Source organism: Tachysurus vachellii, chromosome 11 (genome assembly GCF_030014155.1).
Source record: "Tachysurus vachellii isolate PV-2020 chromosome 11, HZAU_Pvac_v1, whole genome shotgun sequence".
In the NCBI taxonomy this organism is placed as follows: Eukaryota; Metazoa; Chordata; class Actinopteri; order Siluriformes; family Bagridae; genus Tachysurus; species Tachysurus vachellii.
This window is the reverse complement of record NC_083470.1, coordinates 22298149-22318739: the sequence shown is the minus strand read 5'-3', so window position 1 is coordinate 22318739 and position 20591 is coordinate 22298149. Positions and strand designations below refer to the sequence as shown.

The 20591-nt window shown below is 38.4% G+C and overlaps 2 protein-coding genes across 2 annotated transcripts; one reads left to right on the top strand and one right to left on the bottom strand.

The window, feature by feature from the left end:
- Positions 1-858: 858 nt before the first annotated feature.
- LOC132853865 (glycerol-3-phosphate acyltransferase 4-like) lies at positions 859-15800 on the bottom strand. The gene is made up of 13 exons (XM_060881884.1): positions 15649-15800; positions 12170-12461; positions 9687-9756; positions 8762-9095; positions 7227-7301; positions 6989-7078; positions 5541-5634; positions 5324-5439; positions 4527-4582; positions 4345-4430; positions 4136-4264; positions 2774-2853; positions 859-2080 (listed from the first exon to the last, which is right to left on the bottom strand). Exons 2-13 carry the CDS (start codon positions 12335-12337, stop codon positions 1972-1974), a joined length of 1407 nt encoding a protein of 468 aa, XP_060737867.1. The 5' UTR covers positions 12338-12461; positions 15649-15800; the 3' UTR covers positions 859-1971.
- A 2820-nt stretch (positions 15801-18620) lies between these two features.
- Positions 18621-19763, top strand: LOC132853335 (C2 calcium-dependent domain-containing protein 4C). Its single transcript, XM_060880989.1, has one exon. It carries the CDS (start codon positions 18621-18623, stop codon positions 19761-19763), a length of 1143 nt encoding a protein of 380 aa, XP_060736972.1.
- Positions 19764-20591: the final 828 nt, after the last annotated feature.

The window sequence follows — 20591 nt, the reverse complement described above, 5'->3', positions numbered from 1 at the left end:
GATAACTTTCTCTACATGAATAACATTTTGTACTAAATTTTTATCAATTTTCCCCCTATTCTATTCACACAGTTGGCTATTCAGCGAAGTGCAGTGTGTGTATATGACCAGATGTGCTTCTTTATTGTCAGGCTGCGACAAAAACCAAAATCAAATGCACATATTCATAAGATAATTTGCTTTGGCAGTTTGCCAGGAATAGCTTGTACTTAACACAACAGGGGGTTAAAATGGTGAATCATGGAAATGAACTGGGCTAATGTTCATATCTCTGAACAATGACAAGATTATTGCAGCTCTGCTCAGTTTTATATTCACCGGGGTTTGATTCCCATTTTGATGGAAACTGGAAAAATTAATACTAGTCTTCATGCATTCGTTTATTTAATCATTCATTTAAACATTCTAGTCTGTCCAACTTTTAATATTTCTCTAGAACACCCAAGACTCAAGACAGATGAATTTTTACATTACGTTTGCATATATTCAAAAAAACAAACACACCAATTCTACACTGTGTGTGCCTGTGTGTGTGTGTGTATATATATATATATATATACCTATATGTATGTGTGTGTATATATATATACATATATATATATATTATTTAAAATTCTGTGAACTTGCAACAACATAGCGGGAAGCTTAAATAATGTGATTTGGGGTTGTACAGTTTTCCTGGTGTGGATTTAGCATATTTAGTAGCTGGCAAATTTATTTTAAAAGTAGAAAGATTATTTACTAATCATTGTTTTCTACATTGTTTTAATATTACAATATTCTCTTCTACTGCTAAAAAGTAATTGGAGGTTAAATGGACTACCATTTCTTACAATGTTAAGAAAGACACAATATAAAGCATAAATATTAGTATTTATTGCTTATGTTAGGCAATAAGTGAGTGTTAAAAGATTAAATGCCAAAGAAACATCTTCACAAATAAAAAGTCATTCATATCAACATCGACATGTTATATGATATGGTCAGAGATGCAGATACAGAAACAGCTAACAGCTTTTTTGTTTTGATATTATACATATGACACACTTAAGTAATCTTTGTACATTTTTATTGAGCAATTTCATCCATAAACATGTCAGATAGAGGAATGGGTGGTAGAGATTTAAGAGTTGACTTGAGAGAAGGATTCAGCCTAGCAGAAGCCTCCCAGCAGCACTCATGCAAATAGTGCAGTTGACCCAAAAATATGCTCGCCGGTAACATACACAAGTCTGTACACTGACTCCTGTCCAGTAGATAGACAACTTGCTTGTCCTACACTTTCCTTCATAACGTCATTTTACACAATGTACATAAATATTTTCAAAATCAGCCCGCCTCAGATGATCACTAGACCTCTCCACATGCTGCTTCACAGAGATTCTCATCCTGCCATCTTCATCGAAGCTGAAGGTCATGTGGTTGATACTTTACTACATAAATAAATAAGTGCATTTTAGATCTGGGGCACATTAAAAAAAAAAAAACAGATTCAACTGGACCGATGTAGTTTGGGAACATTTCATAGTGTCTATCGTGAATCTAATAGAATTATTAGTCCCATTATTGGACCCATTAGCTGAACATTTGCAAGGACATCATGCCATCATCAGGACGTGAGGTCTTGTTTTTGACATGACATAATATGTGAATGTGCTAAGAAAATAGATTCACAAAAAAACACCTCTGAACTCTGTTTAGTCTGAGAATGTTTATAGCAACCAGTTTGCCGTAGAGAATGTGCGCTTAGAGACCTTACCAAGTGGCTACGTTATTAAATTGTTGTATTTGTTGACTCAAATGTAATAAGTGAAGGAAGTGACTGCTGAAAATCAAATCCCTTCTGTCACCAACAGATGCAAGACATGGCTCACAACACAATCCTGATGCTTCTTTTTTTTCTTAAACACTCAGTTTCCTTCCTGTCCAGTCACCACAGTCATCTTTCATTCCACTTATTCTTTTTATTCCTCAGGAGCGACTGCGGTCTTCATGAGTTCCCACCAAAATCTTGCTGTACAGTTTCTGTTGCTCTTCTTTAAAGGTGCTTTTTACTTTTTCACGCTTTAAGCCACCGTCCCTAAAGACAAAACATGTAGTTTGATCCGGTGTAATAGATAATAAATAACAGATATTCAGGACACAGTTGTCAAAAAAAGAGAAATTGTAGAGAATGTTTTTTTTTTTTGGTTACTGGTATGAGATTGGCTATTGCTCATTTGTTTGTTTTTCCATCCATTCATCCATCCTTCCATTCATTCATGCGTTCATTCCTTCATTCATCTGTCAATTTAATGTACCATTTACCCTACACAGGCTCTCTGGGGATGTGCTTTTTTGTGTACCAAACCAAAACAAAGCTTTTCATGGTACCGAAAAACTGCAAGACTTTTTTTTTATATGATATATACGACATGGGATATGATTTTATGTTGGTTTAACTTTTACATCACAAAACCAGAGGTGTATACATTTTTATATGCCCTGTACAGACTGTTTCTGTGATGTTCATTAAAATTGCATCCATAAAATTTGATACATTGCTTTGTAAAATGTGAATTCATACTGTCAATATACTTTATTAAAAATTCCCAACTGTATATTTATAGATTTCGTGTTTGTGCGTACGTCAATTTCAACAAAATTCCCATATTTCAGCTTTATAAAAACAGCAGCTTGTTTTTCAGAAAACATCCACCGTTATATTCTCCATGCCAGCGTGTGTGTGTGTTTTCGTTAGAAGTGAACATTTCTGATGCTAATGTTTACTTACCACAGCAGGTCCACCAGGCCACCCTGTCTGGCGATAGCTGCTTTAACTCGGTTAGCGAACTGCACGGCGTCCTCATTTTCCTGTTAATACAAACGCACAAGGCTGAGCTTAAAACATTTGAGACCTTTAGAAGGTGTCAGGTGTTTAGGTTTGAATTTGTGACAGTTTGAAAGAGAAAGAGAGTATTTCCGTCTGCTTTCAGGGTCACAGGAGTTCACACACACACATACACACACACACACACACACACACACACACTGCAGTATGACTATGACATTTTACACTGAATTACTACTTCTGTAGAAAAATGGCCCTACTTGGCTCCTCCTATCCTCCACTCTGACAGTTTCATTGAACCTGAATCAAAACCAGTACTGTGTATAAAACCAGATTTTCAGTTGCCTGCCAGCAACATCACCACGTCAGAACTGTCATAATTTAAGACATTTCTTCCTGTACAGAAACACAGAAACTCTCACTGTGATTTAAGAACAGGTTGACATGATTTGCTCGTGGTTATCCATAAAGAATAACATAACAGCATTTAGTTAGAATAAATATGAAATTAACGGGCAAGAGTCATACGTGGCAAGTCACAAATCCTCAACTGCTTTGTTTTTTGTTTATTTACTTTGCCACGTGTCTTTGTTTTGATTAATTTCCTGTCTCCGTCCCTGTCGTGTCATTTCCTGTTTCCTGCATGTGTCCTTATGGACCAGACCTGTTTTCAGTTCACAGCCTTTGTGAACTGTATGTTTAGTGTGTCTTTGTCTACGATGTTACCTAGCCTCCTGGGTATTGTATTTCATTGCTTAAGTCTTACCCATTTCATGTCTTTATAATGCCTGTTTTGTATTAGCCTAACTATAGTTGTGTGTTTAGCAAACTTCAGTATCCTCAGCTGGTTTTGTTCCTGCCCTGCTTTTTGCCATGTTTTTTTGGATGGATTTTCTTTGTTTTTGTTAATAATTGTGTCCTGCGCTTGCCCTCACAGTCTACATGTGTTCTTGAGCCCCAGAGTGACAACGAGAACTTCAATTATGGTACAAAAAAAAGAATATGGGCCAAAAGCCATGGAGAAGCGAAGTCCATGGAGATTTTTCCATCTAATAAGGCACTCGAAGTGAAGCGATTTGGCTGCCGTAGCTATAGATTTGCTTGTTTTCTGTGTGCTGATTTGAAGAAGCATTAGCACCAGTAGACACATTTGCATGGTCTCATGCAAAGCTAGACCTTAGTTTCCAATCTGTGGTGGATGAAGTCAGGCTCCAGGAACTGATTTGAGTACCAAAAGCACTGATGCAAAGAGCGGGCTTGCCATGCAAGTTAGTACACCCTTACTCTGTGTGTGGTTCTGCTCACCTGTCGCCTCATGGGTGGGAGGTACCACACGCTGCATACGATGGCCCAACTGCTCATCATATGGAGGAGATAATTCACCATGCCGAACTTGCTGCTGTTCCAAAAGGCGTCCCCGAAGCGAGGGTCATACTACAGAAAGCAATGCCAATATTATAAGAAATAAAATGGATGAGGCTATTTTATAAAACTTGTATTTGACATCTGTAAACCTTGATGGCCACTGGGTAGATTGTTGAAGCGATTTCAAAGCTTCCCTTCTTAAACATCATCACGGACGTGTTGTTGATGCAGGTGCCTGTAAACAAAATTCAACAAATGCAGCCGAATCGAAGCCAACGACAAATTACTGTATACGTTGTATGAAAAGCTGTACTGAAAATGTGACACTCACCTTCAGGAAAGATGAGGATTGGAAGTTTGCTTTTGTCCTTGACATGATCGCTCAACCTGCAGTGAAATTAGATTGATTTGTATAAAAGCTTGAAAAACAATAAAAACATATCGAGCTATCTGTTTTCCTGCATGTTGTCTAGGTTGTCTAGGTACTCAACTGCAGTAATGAAGAATTAAGAATAATTTGGCTTTATGTAATGCACAAGCACTAAACCGCTTAGTCACTTACGACACTTGGTATGTGGCAGTCTGGCACCATGGCACTGACACTGTGGTAGTGAGGTAATGTGGGACTTAGTGACAGGCACTAGGATTCTGTTGAAATGAGGCACTAAGTTGCTGTGACACTGATGTATGGTGACCTTGGGGCACTGAGGTAGTAGTGTACTTTTTGACTGAGGCACAGTGTGGCTGATACTGTCACATTGAGGCACTAAGGTGATATTGGCCTGAGGTATGGTGTCATTCTGGTACTGTGGCAATTTGTCACTGAGGCACTTTAGTGCTGAGGCAGTAGTGTACTTTGGTCTGGTGTCAGTCTCACTGCACAGTGTCAAACTTCCACATTATTACCACATTGCCCCGGTGACTCAGTTCCACAGTGACTCTTGTGCCTTTGTGTGTCAGTGCTACCGGGTCAATACAAGACTTTCCTTAAACCCGAATGTGATCGTATAAGAATATGCTGCACTGAAACATTCAGATGAACATTCAGATTGAACATTTATTTGTGTTGAACATTCCAGTGTGAACAATCTGGGCACTGTAAAGGCAGCAGTTGTGCTGCAGTGTTACCTTTTGACCACAAGATGCCGGTCTTTTACTTCAGAGCGTTCAAACCAGATGTGTGGACAAGCCTTCACCATGGACCTCTGAATGATTCCCATCAGACCTCCATGGATCTGTCCCACCTTAGACACAGAGACTACTGTATTACTACATCTGGGTATTGCACAATTAATATATTATGACACACACACACACACACACACACACACACACAGACTCTTACCATTGCATAATAGCCATCACTGGCTAGCATGAGGACGTCAATGGGTGACGTGTGGTTGGCAACACAGATTCCACCATTCTTTGGCTTATTCTCACTGAATGATGCACAAACACACACAAAGCACCAAAGGTCACTTTAGAGAATTCACCATTCCCAAAATCAATCTATCCAGTTTAAACAGAGATCACAATCTCTCACTATATGCTTTAAATAAACAGCCGTCTTATGAACCCGGTGTCTGGCAGAGATGGCTCAAGAGAATTCCTCTCATAGCTTACAAGCTAGCACAAGCTGCAGTCTATTCCTCTTGAGCAATCAGCTGGTCTCTTTGTCGGTATAGCTTTACAGATCTGTTACTACAGGCGTCAACAGCTATCAAGTACGCCTCATCTCTAAAAGGTATTTCTTTAAAATACAGGTCTGACACGGCTTTAAATAAGATGAATCCATGTGTGTCTTATGTATATTCGGGGCCAGATTTCTATAACAATGGTGGGTGATGAGGTCACATATAATAAATCAGTCAGCTGGAAACTGATTCAAGTCAATAAAAGCAGTCATTTTGAATAGAGACATCCGGCTGCTGTGTGTACTATAATCAGTTTCATTAAAACAAACAAACAAATAAACATTGTCAGGACTAAATTAGGTCAATAAGCTATGTCCAAATATCCCCAAAGAGACGGTTGCAGACTTGTTACTGAATCAAATGCGGTAGGCACCGAATCAAAAACAGCAGGTTCTGAATCAAACAGTTAGTACTGAATCAAACATAGTAGGTACTGAATCAAATTCAGTAGGTACCGAATCAAACACAGCAGGTACTGAATCAAATTCAGTAGGTACCAAATCAAATGCACCTGGTACTGGATTTAATGCATTAGGTAAGGTATCAAATGCAGTAGGTACTAAATCAAATGCAGTAGGTACTGCATCAAGAACAACAGGTTCTGAATCAAATGCATTTAGTACTGAATCAAACATAGTAGGTACTGAATCAAATTCAGTAGGTACCGAATCAAACACAGCGGGTACTGAATCAAATGCAGCAGGTACTGAATCGAATGCAGTAGATACCAAATTGAATGCAGTAGATATTCAGTAAAATCCCGGTACTGAATTTAATGCATTATGTAAGGTATCAAATGCAGTAGGTACTAAATCAAATGCAGTAGGTACTGCATCAAGAACAACAGGTTCTGAATCAAACGCATTTAGTACTGAACATAGTAGGTACTGAATCAAATGCATTAGGTACCAAATCAAACACAGCGGGTACTGAATCAAATGCAGCAGGTACTGAATCGAATGCAGTAGATACCAAATTGAATGCAGTAGATACTGTCACAGTATGTGATTTCCAAGTACACACACAGACTATGCAGAAGTGCAGAATTTATTGTAAATTCTTTATGTGTGTTTATGTGTGAGTTTATGTGTGGTCTTACCTGTGATGGTAAGTGATGATAGCAGTAAGCCCTCTCACACAAATTCGGTAACACATCAAATGCACTTTCTCACTAAGAAAATTCTTCATTCTACACAAACACACAGGTGTTAAACCTATTGTTAGCAGACCAGACATTAGGATATGCCATTTTCCTCATAAATAAGCAGTGAAACAAATGCCTTGTTATAATAAATGGATTTTTTGTGTTATAATTCATTATTATGTTCTATTCGTACCTCCCATTAGGCAGATATCCGACTAAAGTGGTAAGGACGACCAACAGAGTCACGCCTGTGATGGCGAGCGTCAACCTAAAAAATCACAATCAAACCAGAAACATCCAGTAAGTAGATCACATCACAGATCTCAGGGGTTGTTAAATCTTCAATGAACATACCACACACATAATACACACATAATATAACATGAACTAAAAAAATGGATATAAAGTACTCCTTCAGCTACTATGGTGTATAGTAGGGAATGTGGATTAAGGTCACTTGCCCAGGCAGCTTCTAATCTCACCGATGACGCACCCGAGGAGCAGCAGAATTAATCTGGACTTAAATTCATCAAAGTGCAACTAAGCTCCAAAGGGGTTTCACTTCAGCTATGTGTGAATAAAATAAAAAACTTAAATAATATGATGAATCGGGGGGCACGGTGGCTTAGTGGTTAGCATGTTCGCCTCACACCTCCAGGGTCGGGGTTCGATTCCCGCCTCCGCCTTGTGTGTGTGGAGTTTGCATGTTCTCCCCGTGCCTCGGGGGTTTCCTCCGGGTACTCCGGTTTCCTCCCCCGGTCGAAAGACATGCATGGCAGGTTGATTGGCATCTCTGGAAAATTGTCCCTAGTGTGTGATTGCGTGAGTGAATGAGTGTGTGTGTGCCCTGCGATGGGTTGGCACTCCGTCCAGGGTGTATCCTGCCTTGATGCCCGATGACGCCTGAGATAGGCACAGGCTCCCCGTGACCCGAGGTAGTTCGGATAAGCGGTAGAAGATGAATGAATATGATGAATCTGCATATTTGTCATATTTTTTGAATTTTTTTTTCCTTTCCCTCCTGTACAGTTAATTAAATTGTGGTGTAATTTTAATGAAATTCTAATTTTTTATAAAAATGTATCATTTTTACTAAATTTTTAATAATTGTTCATTTTTTTCCACAAATTATTACAAACATTTATTTTATTCTTATTTCATTTTCTTTCATCTTGTCGATCTATTTTCATGACACCGACCATCAAAAAGCGTTTCATGGCATGTCATACTGTGATTTTGCTTCGTGAAAATCACCTGTAGTAAGTGCATGCTGATAATTATACAATCCAAAACAATTACACTGTTTAATACCAAATTCACAACTGTTGGCATTATTACTGTAGGTGGTGTTGATGCTGTTTCTGATGGTGTTGCTTGTTGTTGCTGTTATTATTGTTGCTTTTTTTATTATTATTGTTATTTTTCTCTCGAATATTGTTTTTGATTGTTGTTTTTTTGTTGTTGCTGTTGTAGATGGTATTGATGTTTCTGTTGTGTGCTATCATTTTTTTGCTTGTTGCTAGTGGTATTATTGTTATTAATGTTGTTTGTGTTGTCATTACTGTTGATTGTTTGTTATTTCTTTTTTCTATTATTATTATTATTATTATTATTATGTTTTCTGTTGAATATTGATTTGTGTAGGTTTTCTCCCCCAAATACTCTCTCTCTCTCTCTCTCTCTCTCTCTCTCTCTCTCCCCATCTCTCTAACCGTCTTGATGCATCACCTGAGAGGCAGCAGGATGCAGTAGCGGATGATCAGCCCGAGCCCCCAGAGCACTGTGAGACGTATGCTGATGTGTCTGAAGTTGTTGTTGCTGCGCGTCAGCAGGTTCCAGGACTCAAGCTCCTCGGCTGTGAAGCGCTTGGTCACTTCATCATCTACAATGCTCTCAATGCCACGCCGGCAGAAATAGAAGATGTCTGACACAGCAAACTCTGAGGAGGAAGGGGAGGAGCCTTCAGGAGAGGAGGTGGAGCCAACCAGGTCCCGGCAGCTTCCGACACGGCGGATTTCATTTAGCTCCTCCTCCAGAGAAGTGGGCTCTTTGGCTATTATGCCTGAAAAAGAAAAAAGGATTAATGCATATGTTACATGTTTTATCAACATAAGGCCTAAAACCCCTCTTAGGCCTTCTAGGACCCCATGCTGTACTTTTTTAAACCTTTCGTAAATTGTGATTGTAGGTGGATTAGCTACATTAATTGCCCCTAGGTGTGAAAAAGTGTGTGCGTGCATGCATGTGTGGTCTTACTGAAGATGAATGATAAATATCAGTCAGACAATAAATGCAAGTGTTAGTTCTCTGAGAATAAAAATCAGAAGCTCAATGGTGTCTCAAAAATTACACTGGCTCATGTTTACCTCAGAAAGTCCTAGTAATGGCTAATAATACTAGTGTTAGCATTCTAAAAGAAGCTATTGTGAAGGATTTTTTGTACGTTATATTAAGCCCACAGTATTGAGCACATTTCAGCTGTCTGCAAGTAAACGGATGTCAAACACCAGTGAAGAGACCCCACCAAAACCAACAATAGACACACACAAACACCACCGATCCAAGCTGATTAACACAAACCCCTATAAAGATGAAGCACAAAAACAAATAAGAGCGGCTGAGGAGCCGCCAAAGACAAACACAGAAGACTCACTATTCGTGTAGGGTTTATACAAAAGTTGATTTTTCTCCTTGGCTCCTCTCTGGATCCGCATTGTGGCCCACTGAAAAACACAACAAGCAGGACTTTAAACTGTTGTGTGCAAAAGTATTAGCGCCTTTGAACGTGAAACATTTCTTGCAAATAAATCTGTTGACAAAAATTAGGTTACGTTACAAGTCGCTGTAATGAATGCTACGACCTTTAAAAATCCTGATTAAACAGTGCTGTTTGATCAAAAATACAGAAAAAAATGTCAGTTTGAATTATCTGCGAATTCAACAGGGCGTCAAAGTAAGTCAAAGGAAAAATGTCATATTGCACATTAATAACTAGGAAGGTGTGTGTGTGTGTGTGTGTGTCTGTGTGTGTGTGTGAATCTTCCAGTTCTGGCCTTGGGGAAATAGTTGGCTGATTTATTTATTTATTATTAAACAAAAAGAGTCTAACACTTTCCTGTTGGTTACTGTAGGGTCAGAGACAGGTTAAGGTGTAGCATTAACTGGATTAATAATAATATTAATAGAAGGTCCTCAAAAACATGTGCATAAGAACCTTCCACAATAATCTATGTTCATTTTGAAACTAATGACTAGTGTACTGAAGTGGGGATAATTGCCAAAAGCACAGATTTTCATTGTATTTTCAAGTATAAAAACACAGCACTAACACTATCTTGTTTTACTGAACTTTATTGAAAAATACTTTAGATGTCCTGTTCGTGGATTCCTGCGCTTACACAAAAGCATGCGTATGTTGGACTGCTTATCATTTTCTGATTTGATAGGAGGACAAACTGTACTAGTGCTAGTGTGTGCTGTATTTCAGTAGTGTAATTCTAGCCTTGCTATTCAAAGAGGCAGCAATTATAAAAGCTGCTTACAGAGATACTTGCTATGCAGGGTAAAAAGAATGTACCCTGCTATGGACAAGTTGCTTTACTTAGTTTTTTCTGTACAAAGCGAATCCGTTAGTATCAAACATATTTGTTTGATGTTACTGTTTCTTTACGGGAACAGACAGAAAAAGTATTGTACAAGTATTTGCGTAACGGAACAATTTCTTATGCAACAGAGAGTGAGAGAAAGAGAGAGAGAAATACCAGGCCTGCTAAAATTATCAGCAGCATTACTAGAGGCCCCTTTTTCACGTTGCTCCTCCAGTCATTCTTTCCATCTGTTTCCAGTTTCTTTTTTAACACCTAACTATCCTCCTCTAAAAAATTAGCCGATTTTCTTTCATCCTAAAAGAAGGATATTTCCTTCTAATTGGCTGCTTACTAGTCACAAGCCGATGAACCGCCTCTCAACACCTAATTAAAGTATAGTAATGGTTTGGCAAATTTACATATTACCCACCAGTCAGCTAAGCCATGTTTGGTCTCTATGGTTTGCTCCTTTGGTTTTATACTAAAGTTATGAGGATGATGTCATTAACAAGTAATGGATGTTAGCTAAAATATTTCCTATAAATACAGGCCTGAATCTGCAGACGTTTTAAATACCATTGTTACAGAATGTAATCCTATTTTTAAAGCTACGAGATATAATATTCTTCTAATATTCTATAATATAATAATCTTCTGTGGTAGAAAAACAGCACTGCGTGCTCCATGTGAAAGAACATTACATAACATAGGGTTGGACTGTCTGTTTGGCTCCAGAGTGGTGCAACTGTAAAGTATAAAACCTGAATAAACAATAAATATCAACTTGGGTTTATTCAATCAGCTCTACCTTGTTTTATTCGAATGCACTGGGGCCAGACACAGAGACTCATGCTACATCTCATTGCTAATGTACTCCCTTTCCCTATTTGCCAAATTGTCTGGAGATCAGGAGGTTGAATCCTGATGCCACAGAATTACTCTCCATCCTGTGAGTCAGAATAACAGAGTAATTCCTCTGACTGGGTTAAATCAGCAGCAGTTTGTTAAGATGCAATGGTTCTTTACCTAACGTTAGTGATTGTGAGCTAATTTGCTAAGACAGGTAGAAATACCTGTCTTAGCAAATTAGCTCACAATCACTAACGCTAGCACACTAGCTAAAATCTACAACAGAAAATGCGATCAGGCAAGAAAAGGGCTGGAATCACCCACGCCAATGATTCAAATATAACTAAGTTTGAATTAGTCTCATTAGTCACCAGCTCTAGTCCATTTCGAAAGAATTTAATACTGGGTAACAATGCAAATTCCATCGTGAGGATAAATTTAATAACTAGGATTCTCTAGATTCAATTCACTTCTCACAATAAATTCTTCGGAGATTTGGTGCTGTTTTGTAGGCAGGCAGAGAATGCTACAAGGCTTGTGCACAGTGAGAGTCACGGCTGTAACTTATTGTTAACTGATAGTGCTACAACTGCCCCCGGTGACAACTGCCCCCACTCTCACAAACTGTGGTATTTTACCTTTAATTCATCCTCCTATCTAAAATCTGACTAACAGTTTCCTGACAGATCTCAGCACTCACCTCAAACACCTTGAGCAGGCCGTTCATGTAGAGCCGCCGTATGCCAAAGGACACGTCAAATATAGCCGGCACGATGATGAACACCAGCAGCAAAGTGAACCACACGGTGAAGGAGACGCCCAGCAACGTGTATATCAAGTTATGTACAGGAGACGTGAACAGACCCATTCTTGTACGTTGGTTCAAAAATCTTTCTTTAAATACGGGAGAAAGATCTAAATGATCTAAGGCAGGTCAGGATGTAAGTCTCCAGACCATGTTCTGTTCATTATTATTCAGTCTTCTCTTCTACCTGGAAGTGAAAGAAAATGCATTTATTTATTTATTAATTCATCTGATTTCTTATCTAACACACTTGTAATATACTAATGACTGCACCTCAGATAAATTGTAGTGACTGAATCATTCAATATGCATAATCTGTTAAACTCGTATCGCTCTATTTATTTAGAGTTACTTTCTGAACTTGCTCTACCTCTGTGTCCAACTTGGCAAACTTAAGTCTGTAGAAACTGGAGCCGTCCCCCAAATGACATACACTTGCACTGAGCGCAACTTACACTATGCATTATAAATATAATCCCTTTTACTTTTGAATGCAAATAACAGGAAATGAAGTGTGAGTGAAAACTCTACTCACACTAATACGTGATTCGAGACACACCTTGGGTTCTAAAGTTCAAAACTCAAGTCTAAAAAACATGGATCTTTAAGACATGGTTTGGTCAAAACGTACAATTTAACATACTGTTAACTTTCCACAACAAAAAGCAATGCATGTTCTCTGAAGATTCTTTAGCTTCACATTGAAATAAATAATGAAAACCTATCCTTGTATCCTGTCTTGTATTTAAACACAAACACATCTCCTGTTGGACAGATTAAAATCCAATTGGTTTGGTACTATGCAAATCAGCTCATGACATTCAAACACAATTATCGCACTGGATCTTGCTAATACTGTATACGCGTCACATTTTGGGTAGAGTTTTGGTGGTGAAATGTGGCTTGGGGGGGGATGGACGCATTTATCCACAACGTGTCAATCAAAGAAAATAAAAGGGTTACAAAATAAGTTTTGATGCCATTAAAATTCACATAGAAATTATAGTCATAATTTCAAAATTTTTCTTTTAAGGCTTTTGATTAGGAAAAACGATTGGGGGTAGGAAGGGGTTGAAGACCGTAATGGAAATGAGAGAGTTAATTTCCCAGTAGCTCTGGGACATCTGAACAAGGAGCTGTTTGAGTGTGATTCCTTCCACAGTCCGGGAGTGGGAGAAGATCTGCTGCACTAACATAAATCTGACATTGGCAGAGCTGATGTGTCGTACTGCCACAGAGCTCATACTGTCATTCACAAACTGCTGCATGTGGACAAACACACAAACAACTATGCGTTGTCTAACCGGTAAAACTGGTTGTCACATGTAAATTATGTATTCTCAGCTTTTTGTTAGCTGGCTGTCATGAAACAGCCAGTGTTACTAACTTAGTAATACTGTCTTTATTCATTTGCTCACTTTTTAGCCCACGTTATTGCAGAAAAGAGTCTAGCAACAAATTTTGTGTCTTTTTGAATACACATTAGTGACTGGCTTTCCATTTCATATCACAGCTGCTGGCTAAACAATTTGAGAAATCAAGTTCAGTCAACTCGCCACCTAAAGCTTGACTTAGTTATGATTGTATGAACATTATAGTTTCCAACAACCAATCACTTATCACCATTACACCTAGCGACCAATCACAGATCCCCATTTTTCCAAACAATCCATCACAGATAATCAATATTGTCAACAACCAATCATAGATCACGTTGTACCTAATGACTAATCATAGATCAACTTTTTTTCTAACAACCAATCACAGATCACTCATTGTTCCCAACAGCTAATCACAGATCACCCATTGTTTCCAACAACCAATCACAGATCACTCAATGCTCCCAACAACCAATCACAGATCACCCATTGTTCTCAACAACCAATCACAGATCACTCATTGTTCCCAACAGCTAATCACAGATCACCCATTGTTTCCAACAACCAATCACAGACCACTCAATGCTCCCAACAACCAATCACAGATCACCCATTGTTCTCAACAACCAATCACAGATCACCCATTGTTCCCAACAACCAATCACATATCACCCATCCTTAATTTTTCCAAAACAAATTCTACACCAAACTCAGCCAGCTCCTTTAGGGTGATACTCTGAACAAACTTTTAAATTGGTGTACAGACTGGCCTTGCGGTTGTGCCGCAGCCCCGCCCCCAAAATATGCAAAATCAAAAAACTTTTTTACAACATGTACATGTGACATATCAAAACACTCAGAACAATGAGGGGAACTGCCTCACGTGTAATTTGATGAAGTCACGTGACGTCACGTGATTTCACGTGAAAATAAAAAATTTGCACAACATGGACATGTGACATATCAAAACACTCAGCACAATGAGGGGAACTGCCTCACGTGTATTCTGGTCACGTCTCGTGACGTCACATGATGTCACGTGATGTCACGTGAAAATCAGAATTTAGCACAACATGGACATGTGACATATCAAAACACTCAGCACGATTGCCACATGCAAGCACCATTCACATTTTCTTCAGGAAATGTACGTTCTAGTTATTATTATTATTCTAAACTATTATACTATAGCACTGTTGGCTCCACAAATGTATTTAACATGGAAGGAGTCTCCAGTTCAACACTTTGTAAGTCATCAAGAAATTTCAGAATGACAGAAGACTTTGTAATTTCTGTTGTTTTTTTTTTTTTTTTTTTTTTAAATAAACTTCATTTGTTTAGATTATTAACTTTAACAATTGTACGAGAAAAAGTCTGGAAAAGAAAATACTATAGGGAAAGCTTATAGGTACAGCTGCGATAACTTGAGCGATATCAGGTACTAACTTATCTCTTAGTAAAAAATAAACCATAACAATAAACAAAACTTTACTACACTATCATTTTCTTTACAATATCAAAACCAGCAGATTTATTCTTTATTCTTTATTGTCAATTGTGAATTCAAAAACTTCAAACAACCCATTTTCAATATGCTAATAATCATGACGAATATAATGAATATGCAAATTCGGTCGCGACTCCATCTGGATAATTCATGCGACTTATTTAACATACAGGAGCTACTTTTAACAATATATCGAAATATAAATGCGTTACATTTCAGCTGTGATTCATAACTAAACTCTAGTTGATCACTTGATGAACGTTTAGATGTCAAAAGAAAACCTGTCAATTCAGAAGTATCTACCAGAAAAAAAATAGATCCGCTTATATATTCCTCTATATATACATAATGCATATTATTGTAATTAGAGTTAATCACATTTAAATAAATGACTGTATATCGCGTTTTAACGAGTTAAATATCATCAAAATACAGTGTTGAATATTTGGTATTTCTATATCTAATGTAAAAATATGTTATAAACTCACCACAGCGTCTTAAAAGAAGACTCAACAGCATGTCAAATGGCTGTCGCCCAGCTTTGTCCACATCCCTTAGTTTATTCTGCAGGACACGACAGCCGGCTTCCACTCAGACCCGTGGAGCTTTTTCTCCCACCCGCATTCAGAAACTGACCAATCGTAAACGCTCGAAGTACTCACGCGCTAGTGCACGAGGTGGGGTTTTTGAGAATACAGGTGGGAAAAAATAACGCTTACGACGCTAAATAAGAAACTAACGTAATACCGCTCTCAGAAGTAGAATTCGAACGAATCAGAATCCGAAAGAATACTGCTCTCTAGTGGATAATATCGGAACTGCCTTGATATTCCTGTTGAACTAAACATGGTTCAAAGGAAATGGAAGTTTAATTAAAAACAACAAACAAAAAAAAGGCTTATGTCCTGCATATTAATTTATATATGCAGATTTAAATAAAATTCATAGGTAAATACTATATGCAGTAATCTTTAATAGACTAGTCTATATACGTTATATCATACTATTTGAAAGCCAATGTAAGGAATAACAATTAGCTCAAAGATAAAGGGAATTTCACTGAAGAATTTTTTTTTTTTCCTAATTCAACAAATTATTTATTATTATCAAAGATATTTACAATGTATATTTATTTATTTCATCTCAACTTTAACATTCCCTTGAACTTCATTTTCCAGATCGAGGACAAACCACAGTCAAGCTGATGGTGCTCTTGTTATACAGATTAATATTAACTCATTTCAACTATTGTATTAGAAATAATTCATTAAAAGCTAGAGTTTAATGCAAAACGGTTACTATGACTAAGAACTTATTATGACGTCACCTTTTTAGATTTATTCTTGGGTTATTTTGTTATGGGTGTCTTTGCCTGCATTTCCACTCATAGTGGCCTACAGATAAATATTTACTGTGTGTTATTTACCATGTGTTGACGGAAAAAGGAAGCAACTGTTTGTGGAAGATTTTATGGCTAAGGAAGCACACGCACTTAGGTCAGGTAAGGTCACTGGACACTTTTATATAATGAGCTCCAGGTGAACATTGATTTGTAAAAGTTCTTCATTCAAAGCCTAGATAATTTCAAGACAAAACACCTGTTAAAAAGGTGATTAGAGTTAAAAATTCTCTACTGTTGAAAAGGCTCCAGGACACTGGCAGGATAGATAGGTATCCAGATCTTTGCACCCTTTATTTAATCTGTTGTTATCCAACATCAGGACATCTCAAGTCAACCTTAAACCCTGTTTCTCCGAACTTCTCTTAAGTATAAGAGCAACTCAGAAAGATCACAACTCTCTGGCTTTCTCAGTCTCTATCAAAGATCACAGCACTTCACATTTGGATTTAAACATTTAATCCAAGATGACCTACAAATGATCTGAACAGATGATGGTTAAAGGACCTAAAAGGGTTTTGAACCACTAACATGACCTTCCAGTAGCAAAGAATATGCAATGGAAAGAATTTCACTGTGCTGAAATGTTCAGTGTGACAAATTAAGGCTTCTCTTCTCTTTTAGATGCCACAAATGGACGTTCCTCTGCACCCCAAACTCAGAGGACATAAACACTATTCCTAAAGCAGGGGTCGGCAGTCCGCGGCTCCGGAGCCGCAAGCGGCTCTTTCATCCCTCTGCTGCGGCTCCCTGTAGATTTGGAAAATAAATATTTAATTTAAATTTATTTTATTTTAGTTAGTTAGTTTTTAAAAAAAAAATGTAATTCTAAGATTATGATGCTCTTGTAACATTAACAGGGCTCTCAAGTTTTGAAGACAGGCAAGCGTGACATCTCCAAAGCGCTAATGAATATGCTTTTTTTCAATGCTTGTTGCATTAAATCTTACCCAGATAGTGCTATTTTCTGATTGGCTAATGTGTAGCCTCTTTTTTTTTTTGATTGGCTGAAAAGTGTCAGGCAATGGTTGGAAACAACTGCATGTTTGTGACTGGTTTCAGTTTTGGGATGAGGAGGTTGGGCTTCCCCTGCTGAACACTGGTTCCTTCCAAGGTTTCTTTCACCCAACTCTTCCTATGAAAGTTTTCCCTTGCCTCTATTCCTTTAAGTGTTTTTTACTGATTAAAATTCAGCAGGAACACATATTGTATTTGTATTATTACAGATATTTTGGTTCTACTCACTGGGTTAAACAAACCAAATCCTAAACATAATGTAATTCAACAATTCCATTACAGCTGGCCTACACAACGAAAGTGCTAGAACCTTCCTGTTTGATGTGACCACAGGCGAATTCAAAAACTGACCTCAGATTAGCATTAAACCCTACAGCTCTGTGTTCCAGCTCAACAGGTGGTGGTTATGCTACGACCATACGCTCTTTGAAGGTCATGAATGAGGTCAATGATGGCCTTTAACAAGGAGAGTCAAAGAGCCAGACGGTTAGACCACGTTTGATGTCGCTCAGATGTCTGTGTGAGCTGAGATCAGGTTTGATTTACCCCATAATGACGTAGCTTAGCTATATACCAGGGGAAAGCTGGTCTGTGATCAGTTGTTAATGGAGGTAGACCAAAAAAGGTCCAAAAAATCGACAGAGACGGGAGGATTTTGGGTGGGATGTCTTATCATGATTGGCTGTGATGGATCTTACACTGAAGCGTTTCCCGTATATAAATACATCCACAGTAACCCACAGTGTTTATCAGGGAATAGAATATCCATTTGGTTATCAAGTTCCATCAAAGAGGTAAGAGCCAAAGATTAAGTATTTGTTGATATTTTATATTCATGTAGATTTAAACGAACAATGTCAATGTAGTAGAATAATTTTGTAGTAGAAAAGTTCTAACATCATTTTTAACCACACATTTAACTTTAAATCTTTGTCTTTTTATATGAAATAGTACTTTGATACAGATGTTTTTTTACTCATTTTATGTGCTTCATCAGTGCCTAAAATTTAATTAACTAACAAGCTGTTTTTTTTAGTAGGAATGATGTGGATCCTTCGAAAAGTCCAAGAGAGTGCCGAGAACTTTCCAACGGAGATAAGCCGCCTTGTGGGTAAAAGCTCAGACGAGATCTCAGCAAAGGCAAACCTTCTCAACAAAATCCATAGAAATGTTCTGACCCCAGACAAAATTCCTGACTTCTTCCTGCCTCCCAAGCTGAGTAGATGCTCTCTAGTTGCAGTAGAGGGCATCGTTTCTCGCTGCTTTGATGAAACTGGAACCAACTTCAATCAGACCATTAAAACAAATTCTGGCATAACTACTAAAGTGTTAAAAACTGATATAAACAAGGGTGCTACGGTGGCCATGAGAGGCCAAATAAAGCCAATTCCTTTTTCACTTAAAAACTATGAGTCTGGTTTTTTCGAGAGTCCAAACACTCGCCGCAAGGAGTCATTGTTTCACTCTGCGTTTTCCAGCTACACGCTTGAGCGGGTAACCAACAGGGTAATGCCCTCCATAAAACTGCCCTCCATAACACTTCTGAAAGTGGGCAGCTTGGAGAGTGACACCAGTTCTTCTGCTGACTCCTCACCTCACAGCTCACCACTTCCAATCAGGAGCATACATGAGACTCATTTATCAAAAGAGTCTCTTCTTAAACATGATTTACTGTGCACCAAAAACAAAGATGACAAGATCAAATTCACAAGAGATACCAATGTTGCCCAACCTGCTTCAACTTTAGCACCACCTCTTCAATTCCCACTGGACATGCTACATTGTCAGGAACGCCTCCATAGTGAGCACGTCCTCCTTCTCCCTCGCAGGGGCTGTGTTCGTCTCTCTGCTTCTCTTGCCAACATGGATGGAGATTTATCTACCGTTAGAATTCGGGTGATCTCTGTGGAGGAGCTGCGTGAACCCGGTGATCCCCGACCACTACACTGTGGTCTCACCTTGAGCCTGAGCCCAGGCAAGCTGCAGCGGCAGCACAGCGCTATCATCAGGAACAGCCGCAACCCCGTGTTCAACGAGGACTTCTTCTTCACAGAGCCAGAAGGAGAGGAAAAAGGGCTAAAGAACTTTGCTGTCAGGGTGAAGGTGCTGGAGAAGAACACTAGCCTGGGAAGGGCTTCAGTGCTCGGAGTTATCATCAAGCCACTCACTGAACTACTAGCACTGTAAAAACAATACTGAAAAATTATCTTTCCATCATGAAACCCTATGTTCTGGCCTTGATTTTGATGGTCAAACCGTAGAATGCTGAATTCTAGAAGAAAAATGACCAACAAGCGCTGAAAACAGCTGCCTTGCAGCTCCAGGGTCTAGAGACCAATCCTGAGCTCCGGGTATTATAAACGTATTCACTGTTTTGTATGGGTCCTTCCCCCTCAAAGAAAATTCTGGTAGCTGGATCGCTAAATTTGTAGTTGTAAATGAGTGTGTGAGTGTGTGAATGTGTCTGCATGTTGCCCTGTGATGGAGTGGCATCCCATCCAGGGTTGTGCCCAGCATTCTGTATAGACCACATCACCCTGACCAGGATCAAGCACTTAGACATGATGAATGAAAGAATAAATGAATATTTGCCATCTAAAGGATCGTTTATTTTTTCATCTTCTTTTCCATAAATATTGCTCATACTGTATTACCGATAGCAAAGATGAAGATATAGATGAAGATACAATCGGACTTACAAAAGAGAACGTTTATTACATGGATTTGATGTTTGAATCATTTATGTTGTTAACCCCAAAGCATTAAAATGAGAACGTGTGCATATCTGGTCATGTGATCTTTTAAGAAGAACACAGGCAAATATTCAAACCTAGAATGTTGATGTACATGTACAGTATACATAGCTGTTTATCAATGTTGTGAATATCACAGTGTGTTTTTGGTTGAGATGACACATAATAAACCACTCATGCATATGTAAATATTAGAGATTTGACTGAACACAGAGTTCATGTACATTAAAAAACGTGTGTATTTTCCTTTTTTGTTATTTCT

Excerpts from the sequence above, each read along its gene's own strand:
- LOC132853865 (XM_060881884.1), bottom strand. The coding sequence starts at position 12,337 with ATGGGTCTGTTCACGTCTCCTGTACATAACTTGATATACACGTTGCTG. Across the intron at positions 4,265-4,344 it reads TCTACCCAGTGGCCATCAAG|TATGACCCTCGCTTCGGGGA; the intron begins GTTTACAGATGT and ends TGCTTTCTGTAG. Across the intron at positions 2,081-2,773 it reads GGCCTGGTGGACCTGCTGTG|GGACGGTGGCTTAAAGCGTG; the intron begins GTAAGTAAACAT and ends TTTTGTCTTTAG.
- LOC132853335 (XM_060880989.1), top strand. The coding sequence starts at position 18,621 with ATGTGGATCCTTCGAAAAGTCCAAGAGAGTGCCGAGAACTTTCCAACG.